The following is a 14,168-nucleotide window of genomic DNA, read 5'->3' as shown; positions in this document are numbered from 1 at the left end:
ATGCTGGAGAAACAATTTGAATCGTTCTCCTGGTTTTAATTTTTCCCATTTCAAAAGTTTTTTGTACATAAAGGCGTATAAATACGAATCACACAGATCCTCAGTATAATGAATTGGAAGGTTCTTTTTGTTCTTCAAACAACCCCACAATCGTTTAATGCTTTGAGTATGGACGCCCGTGACCGGATTAACAAAATTTTCAGCACGCTTTACCGTTTCGTGACGAATATCAAGTCCTTCTAAATCATCTATATGATCATAACCCTTCCATTCGTCCGTGTAGATGATGGTTCCAGAATTAACAAATGTATTAACGACCCAATTAAGGCTTGCTTCAGACCTATCATTTACTTTGCACAGGAAACACGATTTGTCCTCTCGGCATATTCCACCTATGACCCAACTAGTTCCTTTCAATTTCCTTTTACTTATGATGGTTTCGTCTATCTCGACGATCTTACCGGGTCCTCCTATTTTCATTTTCGTTAAATTGTGCAAGGAAATCATCATGACGTGTCTTATAAAATTTGCCCAGTCGACGGCCGTTTTAGAACTCACTCCTACGGCCAAACACGTGGCATTCAACGGGCACTCGATGCAAACGAGATGCCATATGAATGAAAAAATAGTACCCCACGAATTTTTACCAAATTTACCTTTAAAGGTTCCTTCAAATGCCGAACTGCTTGCTTTACATTTGTGACATCGAAAATAAATAGAATCAGTGTCTTTTCTAAATAACAGTTTACGCCGGCCATCGCATTTATCGCAATCTGCATCGACAGGTTGTAAGCCGAACTTAATCGCAAACTTTACATCGGAAGCAATTCTTTCGTCGACACCTAATTCGGGAAAACTGTGATTCTAAACATCGAAAAAAATTCTTCGAGGTCCACTTGCGAATATCCATTCCGAAAATCAAAAATGCAGAAGTTATGACCTTCTTCTTCTTCCTCTTCTGGTTAATATCACCATATTAACTGTTTCGACTCTTTCTCCGACTCGACTACACCAATTGGTCAGGGGAAGCAACCAGTGTGAGTTACGTAGGAGCAGATTACAAATGTGTTCCAGATTTATGTTCAGAGTCAAGCCCAAATCACACCGGGCACTGACATAATGGGGCATTACAGCCAGAAATGGAGGGTCGTCTCCTGCTCGTTGTAATAAGGGCAACACGGCGAGTCAATTAATGGCGAGAATACAAGAAGGCGTTTAGTAAGTTATGACGTTTGAACAGAGTGTGTTAGACCGATTGAATTGTTCAAATTTACTAACAGCGCCGCCTTCATTGAAATTCGAAAGATGCTTGCTGTCGAGATTACGGAAGTGACGCCACGATGGTGAACGTAGGTAAAATTTATTAAAGAGAAGGGGGTAGTAATTACTACGATGCGAAGTTAGCACAAATTTTGATTCTATTTGAACTCTTAGAAAATTTCCTCGATAAATGCACGTAAAATCGAAGAGGTGAACTTGATGTACTACAATTAAATAATTGAAATTTAAATATCACACCGAGTATAGAAAACACGTTAACTTACACACGTCTGCCGCCATATTTAAAGATCGAAGCGCCCACTCGCGTCAGATAAACTCGTATATAACAATTTCTTCCCCCCAGTAATGTCAACAAATAATTACTTATGATTAATATATTAAATAATATTAACATTTCTGTATACCGAAAAAAGCAATTTTGTATAATTAAAATTGAAAATAATAATACTTTATTTATAATAATAAAGGCGGAACGATACGAATTTTTTTTAATTCTCCGCTAAGAGAGTTTCTTTTAACAGGCCCATTATGGGTTCGGCCAGGCCCACAATGGGTCGACCGGGTGGTGAGGGACGGGTTCCGACATACTCCGACCCCCGAAAACTTCCTGGGGATTTTTCGACCCGTCCGGGTTCGATCCCGGCTCCCTCACAGCGGTAACGTACAAGTTAAAGCCACCAACTTACGATAAAGACACGACGTTGATCTTGATGGCTTCTTGAGAAATGTCTGGTGATAACTCGGATATCATTTCCGTTGATTCATCGTTGAAGGAAATCAAAAGCGATTATAAAAATTTTAATTTTTTTAAGAATTTTTAAGTTAATTTAATTGTACTATAACGATTATCGGCGTTTTTTTTAAATCGAAATATCTCGTTACTCTGTTCCAAATGACCGTTTTAAACATGTATAAAAAATTATTCTACTGCAATTTTTATGTTTGTTTGGTTATGGCAACGCAACATTTGGGCGATTTGCCTAGGGGGTGCCTTCCGGGAGGTCGTTTAAGGGTAACTGGCCACTATTTAGACGTTACAGACGTGGAGAAAACCCGGAAAACTCCACGTGGCCAGCCCATCCGAGCAAGGCGCAAACCCACGACCGAACTCAGTGTTCATGGTACGAAGACCGTTTGGCCACTGGTGAGCCTGCAATTTTTAAATTGCAGATCTATGAATTTCCATCGTCGTCCTTAGTCCGTCCTTGCCCATCGGCAGTCACTGATAGTGGGTTCGCGCTTCGCCAACAGACCGGACACGGAATTTTCCGGTTTTCTTTACGTTTGTAACACATAAATACGAGCATTTCCCACATAATCATTCGGGGAGGTCATCCCCTTCGGCAGATCGCCTACGTGTCTCGTTGCCATATACAAATAATCAAATCCGTCTGTCCATTAATTTCGAGAACAATGTTCGATTAAAATCGAGGCCAGATACGGGAAACTTATTTTTAAATTAAAATACTGTAATTAAAAATTGAATAAGTTTCGTTATTTTTCGTATTTCCGGATAAACGTGTAAATTTGAGAACGCCATTTCGGATTTTCAGTTGTTATAAAACAGCTATTAAATATTCAAAATACACTTTTCGAGAGATTCCTTTTCGTGTATTTACAAAGAATCTTTAATATTTAAATCGAGCATAAAGGAGTTAACGAGCGAGGCGACCAACTGCGGATTACAGAAATGCACGTAATGGTTTCCCTCTAATTTAACCATTTCGAATGTTGGGCACTTGGCTTTGTAAATTTCCAAAAGTTCGTTCATGATTTCGTCCTTAGTGTACGAAGATTCTGTACCTTTGATAAGCAATACATCACACTTTACATTCGAAATGATTGCTTTCGTGATATCGCCACACAGTAAACCATTATCCCACACATTCTTCACCCTGATGTCGCGCGAGAAAACCACTTTTCCGTTTTCTAGTGGTTTAACTCCACGTTTCATCAACACCTTTGCACCTTCTTCGGTAAGAGCGTTATACGTACCATTTATCATAAGCTTAACGGCGTCGTCTATCGAATAAGCGGGTGGTTCGTTGTTCACCTTCTCTTGTAATTCGATGAACCTGTCTATATTATTTTTCATAACATTTGGCATCAGTTCCGAAGAGTACATCGTTCCACTTAGCACGTCGTCTATACCAATAACTTTCCTGACCGATTGTGGATAAACGCTAGCGAACAGGATAGCAAAAGTGTATGCCACACTGTGTGTTAACATTGAGAATTCCTTCCAGTTATAGAAATCGGCAACAATTCTGATTTGATTTATATAATCCCAAAAGTAATACGGATGGCCGAAAGGCTTATGAGACGATAGGCCGTGTCCTGCTCTATCTACAGCGACGATATGCAAATCCGTGGAAAGATGAGGGATCAGCGGATCGAATGATCCCGCGTTATCTTGCCATCCGTGAAGGGCTATCATCTTTTTCCCCGATTCGCATCCATATTCCTTTGCTGCCAAGTGTCCGTATTCGATAGGAATTCGCACTTCTTTATAAGTTGCACCACTTCCCATCTTTGTGATTTGCATGTTTCGATTTGTCCACGAATGGATCCTGTGAAAAGAAAATTTACATTAAATTGAACGGATAAAACTTGCATATTGAAATAAAGAATTCAAATCCAAGTGTGGATTTGAATTCACGTTGGATCAATTAACCTTTTTTAAGTTGGCCTTAAGAAACGTTGTTTATTAAGCGAGTTGTTTCGTTTCCATCTATAATTTCCTTTTTAAAAGTTCTAGTTTCCTCCTTGCAGGCACTAATGGTTTTTTTTAATGATTATCCATGGCTTCGGCAACGCCAACGAAGCGCACGGTAAAGTGGCGAGGAACGAAGCCCAACATATGCATATTTATATTCCTGGCACTGCTACGGCCGAGGTATTTATATTGGTACTTAACCCTCAATATAACAATATTTTTATAACTAAGTACGAGCCAGGTCTTGAAAGGCTTTACTCTCGGCCATACATTGTTTATTTATATGTATTCGGGTCTGTCTGACCCGTACCATATTCGGTACGTTAATTTTTTCGGAGTGTTTTTTTTCTTTTGAAGAATATAAGTAGTGTTCTTGTCGTGTTACAAACCATATTGTTGAAGTTAAAATCCTTCTAAGAAGCTAATAATTGTGGGAAATGAAAGAAACGTTGCATTTGCCTATCAGAACTGAACAAAGAAAACATGTCAATACATGAAAGAAACTGACATGTAGAAACTGCACCATTAGGATGTGTACAAATTGTGCATTTATACGTCATTTTGGATAGCAAAAGAATATTAGCACGAGCTTACATTTTGTTCGTTATGCTATAAACTACGATCTTAGACACCGAAGTCCGAAGAGGGATTAGAAAATTACCAATCCGAAATGCATTGTTAAATAGGAGAAATAAAGAGTACTGTTTTAATCTCGGTCTCTGTGAATAATTAAGACAGACGTGATAAACATCACTAGTCTCACTATTGGAGGAAGAAACCCTTCTTCCAATCCCTTTAACCACCAACATTTAATAGCTTTAATGCTCCTTGTACACAACCTATCATGCCAAATTTCGTGTCTTATAGACGCCAACACACAGGAAATCTTTTTTCCAATGATTATTTTTTGGACTTTTTTGAGTTCAGGTGGTCTTAAGAAGTGGAGATTTGCAAAAAACACTCTGAGGGTGAAAATTGACACGATTTCAACGCTTTCCCTTGAAAGTAAAATTAACAATGTTTATATATGAATTTAACTTATAGCTTGTTTACAAACGTTTAAATAAAGGGTTAAAGAAAGAAATATCTTATTTACTTTCAAAATTAAAGAAAAAACTGAATAGGGCCATTTTGACTCGCATCCATCTTAGTTAAGAGTTAAAATTGTTCCAGCTCGTTACCTTTACACAAAAATGGCACACCCCTTGACTAAAAGGAAAATGGCGGACGTGTATTCAATTTTCTTTCAACATGGCATCGCTACAGCCACTCTATGTAATATATTCTAGCAGAATTGATAGATATACTGTACTGGTCCTTGCGCTGCCCTCTCAAGTACAGGTAATGCCTTGGGTTGCCGATAGATGGCGTGAGAGTTGCTCTATGACTAGAAGTTTATCTATTTGGGTACTAAGTAGCTTGTAATTTTCCCGTTTACAAGCGTTTTTGTGACGTTTTTCTACTATTCTGTCAAAAAATCTTATTCGTAATTACTTTTTTAATTTTATATCATGCATAAAGAAAGAAAAAGTGTATTTGGTTTATAAAAATATCTATTTAAAATCAAATTTTAATTTATTAGTTTTAACAGTTTTAAACAGATATCTCAATACTATTCGCATTTTCCAACGGATGTACGCCCTCTGGTGTTTAAAAACAAAACTATTCTATCTGGGTCGTTTGATTCCATCTTTTGTATTATCAGCAATAAAGATGAATAGCAATAGAAAAAGCAAACCTTTCTGTTGCGTTCCAAATTGCAATTTCAAAGCCTTACGGGAGCCTAATATAAGTTTTCATCTATTTCCACATGAAAAACGGATGATTATTCGGAAATCGGTCGGTTATATTTATGAGCTTCTCTGAATTCTGAAAGAGTGGATTAGACTGTTAAGAATGGGCAGTTTCCCATTGTCCAGCTTGACACGAACAAGTTATGCTGTCAATTTTACAAGACATTTTCTTAAAGTTTAAAATGCTTATTAATGTGCCCGTGTCCCACACAAAATTACACTTTGTGTGGGACACGGGGACATTAATAAGCATTTAAGCATTTTAAAGCCTAAGTCCCCTTACCAACCCTTCACAATTTTAGAAGTCAATCATAAAAAGAAAAGAATTAAATCAGACTATCTCTCTGATTCAATACTGTTATTGGAAGAAAAAGATGCGAAGTTTCACCAGTCTTCTGTTTTATAACCGAATTTAATTAAATTTTTATACCCATTCCAATACAATTAGAAAAACCATAGCTTATCCTCCGATACATTTAAATAGCCATAGAAATTTAATTCAGATAAAGAAAAACTATTTTAAAGTAATTTATTAACTTTAACTTAACACTACTTAAAGTGTGCGGGTATACTATAGATTACTCCCTATGGAATTTCGTGTGTTTGGGTATATATCTGAACTCAGTGGACCGAGACGAGTTCAACGATACTCTACTTTTGAACCGGAGACGAAAAATAAAAAAGTTATCATACTTTTTTCGGCGATCGCGCGATGATAGGAAGTCGCGTCGCTCTCGCTAAGTCGGCCTCGCTATCGCGATCGAACTCCGTCGCTTGCTGTTAAAATTGCCTTTAGTAGACGTTTCCCCCTTTTTTTACTTTGTTCAAGAACTACCGTGAATCGATCACTAGTTTAGCACATGGCGGCGTGTGGTGGCACCCATACGAGAGGTCAGTCGGGCCGCCATGTTCGCTGTTATAAGTAACATTAACCGAAATGGCGATCGCGCGATGATCGGAAGTCGCGTCGCTCTCTCCGCTCTCGTATCGCGTGTTTAACCCTCCGGGAGATGACCGTAGTCAGACGTCACGGTATGCAGACTTTACCGCAAGATGGCAATACTAGCAACTATGGTGCCGTCTTCTTGAGAGCATTAAAAAAGTATGGTAAGTGAAAAAGTATGATAACTTTTTGATTTTTCGTCTCCGGTCCAAAAATAGGGTGCCGTTGAACTCGTCTCGGTCCCCTGAGTTCAAATGTATAATCAAAGTCCTGAAATTGTTCTTGTTCGTGGGTTTATGTTGGAAGGTATGGCCGTTGTCGGCTTTTCTTCCGATGCGCCGCCTGGTGGTTAGGCGAAGCGGCCGGTCTTATATATGTACCGCTCAAGGGCTGAGATGTGGTGGCTCGGGTCTAAACCCGCGTGTGGCCAGTAAAGTTGGCTGAGGTGGCGAGTCTGGTTCAGGTCCAAAGAAAGGGCTTGGCCCAACTCCCGACGGGCCTCGTTGTACGCCGGACACACCAGCCAAAAATGATCGGGGGATTCCTCCTGCCCGCAGTGCTGGCAGTCCGGTGAGCGGCTAAGGTGACGAGAAAAAAGGAAAGATTGAAGAGGCGCCGTATTAGTACGTAACCTCGCCAAAAGCGATTCCGCACGGCGCGAGGAGGCCAGATGGTAAGGCCAAGGAGAGAACGGCCGGAGGTGCTCCCTCCCCTTGTGCCGGAGAGCAGCCGACCAATTGTCGGTGAGGGCGAGCACGATCTTGTCCCTGTTGAACCGACGTAGGTCTCTCGGGGTAAGGGAATGGCGCCAGGAACCAGTAAGATCGGTGTGACTGGCTGCCCTATCGGCCGCTTCGTTAATCTGAATGCCCGAATGTCCTGGGATCCAAACGAGGTCCAGGGGGGCGGGGAACCTGCTGACAATAGATGCAATGTCTGAGATAATGGCCGTCGATGAGAAAGAGACGTTCGTGATTGCCTGCAGGACAGAGCGGCTGTCTGAAAAAATTACGGTCGGACGATTATATTGAGAGGCGATCATCAGCGCTCGCTGAATCCCGATAGCCTCTGCCGTGAAAACGCTGCAGGCGTCGTGGAGACGCCAAGTCTCCCGGATACCCTCGCTAGGAATGACGATGCCGATCTGCGTCCTGAGAGTAGTTTTCGATGCATCAGTACCGATGCAGAACCTGTCGTACCAAAGTTTAGCGTGGAGCTCAGAGTAAAGGCTTTTCAAGCCCTCGGCGTGATCCGCACCCGCTACGGACCACTCATTGAGGTGGACCTTGGGCCGGATCTGATCTGCACACGGAGGGAGGAAATTCTGGCGGTAAAGGCTGGCGACCGGGAGACTCTCCTTAGCGAAATGGGTAAAGACCCGGGCGACGTAAGGAGACTGAAAGCGGCGCCAATGGTGAGAGGCCAGACTGGGAGCCGCCTGGAAAAGGTGGAACAGAGGGCTTGATGGACCCCGAGATAAGTGTGTTACCGCATGCATTATCGCTCTGTGGCGAAGACGAAGCTGAAGCGGGATATACCCGGATTCCGTATAGAGAGAGATCAGGGGAGTCGATTTGGGGACCCCCAGCGCGGTACGAAGGGCCTCGTGTAAAGGGCGCTCCATACGGCTAATGCTGGAGGGCGGAGCCCCCTCCAGGAGCGGGGCGCCAAATTCCGCCATTGGGCGAAGCACCGAGTAGACAAGGTGCAAGAGGTCGGCGGTCCGAGCCCCATTTCGGCGGGAGGCAAAGTATTTTAAGTAGGAGCAGGACCGCGTTAGTTTGGTCCGGAGAAATTGGGCATGGTTGTCCCAAGTGAAAGTATGTGAGAGTTGGAGGCCCAAGACTCGGACTACCCTTTGCTGGGGGATGGTCCCCGAACTGAGGGTGAAAGATAAAGGTGAGCGATTGGTTTTGGCCGAAAAATCGATGGATGCGCTCTTGGTTGCAGAAAAGGACATGCTCCACCCCGACGCCCAATGTTCCAAGTGGTCTAGAGCTTGTTGGGCGCGGGCGTGGGCCTTGGTAGGGCTCGAGCTAGCTGAGAGAAGAAAGATGTCATCGGCATATACTATCACCGAAACATCCGGTGGAATAGCCCTCCAGAGATCGGCCATATATAAGGTAAACAGGAGGGGGGCCAGTACACTCCCCTGAGGGATGCCTTGCCGGAACGGGTGGGGATGGGAGAGGATTCCACGCCAGCGAACCTGGAATTGGCGGTCTAGCAGAAACGATCTAAGCCAAGAAAGAAACCTGCCCCCAATGCCATAAGTCCGGATCTTGGCCAGGAGGCCCTGCTGGTTGACCGAGTCGTAGGCCCCCTCCAAGTCGAGAGCCAACAAAAAGACCCACTTCCGTTGGGCCCGAGCCACTGCGACCTGATGGTGAAGGAGGAGCAAAGCTTCCTCGGCGCCCCGATAGGGCAGGAACCCAAAGTGGTGTGGGTGGAAGAAGGTGGAATTAGCCGCAGAAATATGGAAACGGTGCAGAACCATTCGTTCGAATAGTTTGGCCATGTGGGAAGTGAGAGAAATTGGCCGGTAGGAGGCGCAATTAGTCGCCGGGCGACCCGGTTTACGAATAGGAATAATATGGGCTAACTTCCACTCCTGGGGGCATGTCCCCGCCAACCATGCTCTGTTCAAGGCGGCCAGGAGGGCTGCAAGGCCAGACGGAGGGAGTGCACGAATGGCCTGGGCCTGGATGCGGTCCGGGCCCGGAGTGGTTGGGCGAAGGCCCCGAAGGGCCCGAAGCAACTCCGCTGGACGGAACGGGCCGTCCTCTAGGGTTAGCTGATCGTTGTGGTTCGCTGTGATTGGGGCGAAAGCGCCCGAAGGGCGGTTCCGACCAAAATAGGCGGCCAGCGCCTCGGCTTGCTGGGCTGGCGAAGTGATATCTTCCGTCGTACGCAGAATGAGGTGAGACGTTGGCGCGTCCGCGGGCGTGCGGAGGCGGCGAAAAATCCTATAGATCGTGGACGGAGAAGGAGGGGAGGAGCAGAGACGGCCCCACCACTCCCGACGCGCTTGTCGGGATTGCCGGCGGAGAAGGGCGCTGAGTCGTTTGTAGCGAGTCCAAAGAGCCAAGGAGGCAGATTGGCGGGCTTTACGAAAGGCCCTTCGTTTCTTAGCCCGAAGGAGGCTACAAGCCGGAGTCCACCAAGGTGGGGACCCAGGGGGAGGAGGGGCGCGCCACACCGAACAGTCCTCTACCGCCTGCCGAAGCAGGCCGGCGAACTGGGAGTACGAAGGGGGGCGGTGGGCCAGTGAAGAGATGGAGTTCTCGAACCGGGTGGGGAAGTCGGACCAGTCAGTACTACAGCGAAAGCGTACCCGAGGCCCCTGCCGGGGTGCTAGAGCAGTAATGGAAAGGGAGACTGGGGCATGATCGCTTGATAGAGTGTCTGAGAGGACGTTCCAAGTAGTCGAGCCGAGCAAGTCCGGAGAGCAAAATGATAAGTCGAGGGCTGAAGCGCTAGAGGCACTGAACCGGGTAGGAACCCCCGAGTTCAGGCAACAAAGGTCTGCTGTGGAAAACCAATCGAAGAGTGCGCGTCCCGCCGTGTCGGGGTGGGTGCAGCCATCATCCCAGTAAGGATGATGCGCGTTCCAATCGCCGCAGATGATCCGAGGGCGAAAACCGTCCCGAAGCAAAGCGTCAAGATCCATATCCGGCTGAACACCTTGAGGGGCGTAGACGTTCACGAGGGAAAAAGGGCCCCCCGGGAGAAAGATCCTGAGCTCCTGGGTCTCCAGGCCCGCGATTCCTGGGGCGGCCGGAAGGAGGCGCGCGGGAATGGCCGTAGCCACCGCCGCTAAAAGACCGCCGCCGCGGGAATTGGGACGGTCACACCGGAAAATGGTGAACCCAGGGAGGGAGAAGGAGGCTGACGGGACAAGCCAAGTCTCCTGGATTAAAAGGACGTCTACCCCGCGGAGCCATGGTTCCGCCAAAAGAAGGTCCTTTTTAGCGCGTAAGCCTTGGGCGTTCCAGTGAACGATGCGAAGGGCCGAGTTGAATTGGGCCGGACTAGGCATTATGTGCCGATTGCGCTGACTGACGGTGACGAAGTTTTACCTTTTCCGCCGGGTTGGCAGAGCCAAAGTCTTCCAACGATACTGTCCGGGTTGGGCCAGGCGGGAAGGAAAGGTCCATGTCCGATGCTGGACCGTCTGAGTCGGAAGTAGCCTTTGGGGCCGCCTTCCTCTGTTTATTTCCTTTTTTCTTTCTAGGCGGGCCAGAGAGCGTAGGGCGTTCCTCCCGCTGCGGCGGACGTTTTTGAGCCTGGGAGGTAGGTAATTGTTGGGGTTGCGACGAGATGTTTTCGGGGAGAAGGAGTTCCGATTCCCTGGTGGGAGGGGTAGACCGAAATTCAGATCTAATTTGTCGGAGTTCTGCCCGTAGCGAGTCAATAGCCGCTTCCAGCCGGGCGATTCGCCGGGTCAAGGATTGGTGGTCCGGGCCCCGTGCTGAGTCGGCCTGATGGGTAGACTCTACCCTACCGCTGGGACCACTCTTGGCCTCCGGAACCTGGAGAGGTTTAGGCTTTGCCGCCACCTGGGCATAGGATGATTGCTCCGACGGCCGGAGACGCTTAGCCTCCGCATGCGAACAGCGGTGGATAACACTCAATTTGAGTAGCCGCGCTTCCGAGAGGTATGCCGGGCAGTTGGGCGAGTCCGCTCGGTGAGGGCCCCTGCAGCGAACGCACTTCTCCGCCGGGCGCGAGCACCCCGTGGAGTCGTGGTCCTCCCCGCAGTTTAGGCAACGACGGCGCCCACGGCAAGAAGCCGGAGCGTGGCCGAAAGTAAGGCAGCGCCCACAGAATCTGGGCTTAGGATAGAAGCGCTCGCAGCGAAACCGTTGATAGTACAGTTTCACCGACTCGATCGGGTCCGCACTGGCAATGGAGAAGTAAACCGTCGTACTAGGGGTCACCTCTGCCCGGTCGTTGAGTTTCCGCGTGAAGCGGCGCACCTCGACAACAGGCAACATGGCCTCCGTGAGCATTTCGTAAATCTCGGACGCGGTTAGCGAGACATCCACTCCTCTCAAGAGATACGCCGTTTGGGAGCATTCCGGGGCCAACCTGCCCCACACCGACAAATCCCCAAGAGACGTCAGGGCGAGAGCCGTTTGGGCGGTGGAGAAGTCCCTTGTTTTCAACAGAAGAAGCCCACTTCTGGAATAACGAACGTCCTCGATGAGCTCCGGGCGTGGGAATCGCGTCCGGAGTGCGGCGTGTAGCTCGGCCGGACGTAAACGACGAAGGGGGCCCTGGCCCTCCAGGAAGATCGTGAACAAGAAGTCCGATGGGAGGGACGGCCGAATAGAGCGGAGTTTATCCGCCTCCGCGAAAGGAGCCAAATACCGCAGTCCCGAGGGATCGGGGCCCCCCGGGCCCGACTCCGGGGACCGGGGGCGAATGCGCGGGGGCGAGGACGCCTCCGAAGCCATGGAGCAGTCCACACCGGATAGGCCCGTGAATCGCGCTCCTACCTGGGAGAAAGCTGGGAAATACTTTAATTCCGGAAATCCTTTTTCGATGCTGAAGTAGCCACTCGGGGCACCAGCCACCAGGAAGTAATCTCTGCCTGGGAATGAGCAAAAACCGAACAGTCGAAAAGCCACCAAAAAACTTTACACTCCCAAAAACCAAAATATGAGAGAAACCAAAAAGCACAAGTCTAGCACTCGAATCTTCTGACAATTCGAAAGTCGCGCCAAAACCTGTACGCCATATTGGATCCAAAGTCCTGAAATTCCATAGGGAGTAATCTATAGTACACCCAAGTGTGCTATACAATTATTTTATATAATATTCTGCACTATCAAAAGTAGAATATGAATGAAAATTTATTGATGGCCTACTACACCTGTCCTTTATTCATATAGGTTTAAAATATCACTAACGTGTCCTTCTTTTAGCCTCCATCTCATCATTATCACTGTCAATATCTAATAAAACTGTCTGAACTCTTGCCATCCTACATTTACCTATTTTATTTGTCAACCTCTAATCATCTCTAACTTATTGTGTCTGGAAGTATTTTGGATACATTGTCTAAATAGTTGGAATTTCCTTTGACATAAATATGGACTATATTTAAAACCCCAAAACTAAATCTCCTGACTTTTAATCTCAATCTAGCTCATTACTTAATCTTTACAGATGACTTTCCCTACGCTCGAGCCAAACTTACGCCGTGGAGCGATTGAAACGCTCGAAGTGTCAAACATTTATTAAATCAGTTAGTAGCATTAGAGTTATTTCATCGACTGTATCTAGCTCGTTGACCATTACGCACCTTATTAGGTGCAAGTAGATTAATTCCGTTCTCAGTCCGCTAGGTGGTGAGACGACGACTCCTATTATTCCTCGCTACTTTATTACGCATTATTGGCTATTATTAATCATTATTATATTATCAATAAATAATCATTTATACCACCAAAACACGTTTACTAACTAAAACAACTAGCGCCCTCTTACAATAAAAATAATTGTAATTAAATTAACATCCCGCATTTTCGTAAACGATTTCACTGTATTTAAGAAACATTTTACTTACCCGTTTCTAAAAGGTTTAACATTTTTAAATATGAAGGAATTTTTAAAAATGAGTCCCTTAATCATATCGGAATCCTATCTATAATGAAAATTTCGTCGACTTTGATCTTTGATCCAAGTCTTCACTACCGCCGACGGCATCTGTCGACGAAAGTCGGAACTAATTATTTTAAAAACTCAATACGCACTATTTATGTATATTCTGTATGTGAAATTATAAATACAAATGAATTTCGCGCGCTTAAATGTTAATTACAAGAGAGACATAAATGTTATTAGCGTAAGGTTGAATCCTATCCTTATTAGATAACTTTAACGTAACATCCGGCGATTAAAAGACCCGCAAAGGAGGCGAGGTGCAATTTCCGGTGGATATCGTTTACAAAATGGCCGCTTCTATAGTCGTGTCGTAAATGTTGCTATTGCATCCTTATCCGAAATATTTTTCTTACATTGCTTAACGTGGCCAGTTACTTAATGCATAATTAACACGACAGAGTAATTTATTTAAACGCCGGATGTGATGTCATATTTCCTAACATCACTCGCGTTGAAATTCGTACCAAATCGTAGACGGCGCTTTCGACTGACACGAGGAACAGGCAGAGTAAAACTATTAGAATTCTGGAGGAGGGCGAGTTTTTCGCCTTTTTAAGAAACCACTCCCCAAAATACAGGGCTTTATAAAGGTGATATATGGTCCAGGACAACAACAGATTATGTGAATACACATTTGCAGTTCCTCCAAGAGGACTAAATTATTGCTTCTTTTTTTGGGGGATCCAGGTTACAAATATTATCCAGAAACCAGAATTTCTTTAATTTGGCACCGCTACGTTTGTGGCAAATGCATACCAACACA

General features: G+C 45.7%; 1 protein-coding gene across 1 annotated transcript; it reads right to left on the bottom strand.

The window, feature by feature from the left end:
• Positions 1-2,885: 2,885 nt before the first annotated feature.
• On the bottom strand, positions 2,886-13,419 carry LOC136986875 (probable serine hydrolase). Its single transcript, XM_067284502.1, has 2 exons — positions 13,308-13,419; positions 2,886-3,851 (listed from the first exon to the last, which is right to left on the bottom strand). The coding sequence occupies exons 1-2, from the start codon at positions 13,370-13,372 to the stop codon at positions 2,897-2,899; spliced, it is 1,020 nt and encodes a 339-aa protein (XP_067140603.1). The 5' UTR covers positions 13,373-13,419; the 3' UTR covers positions 2,886-2,896.
• Between the last annotated feature and the right edge of the window lie 749 nt (positions 13,420-14,168).

Source organism: Centruroides vittatus, unplaced genomic scaffold, assembly GCF_030686945.1.
Source record: "Centruroides vittatus isolate TY-2023 unplaced genomic scaffold, ASM3068694v2 scaffold_1209, whole genome shotgun sequence".
In the NCBI taxonomy this organism is placed as follows: domain Eukaryota; kingdom Metazoa; phylum Arthropoda; class Arachnida; order Scorpiones; family Buthidae; genus Centruroides; species Centruroides vittatus.
This window is presented reverse-complemented; position numbering and strand designations above follow the sequence as displayed.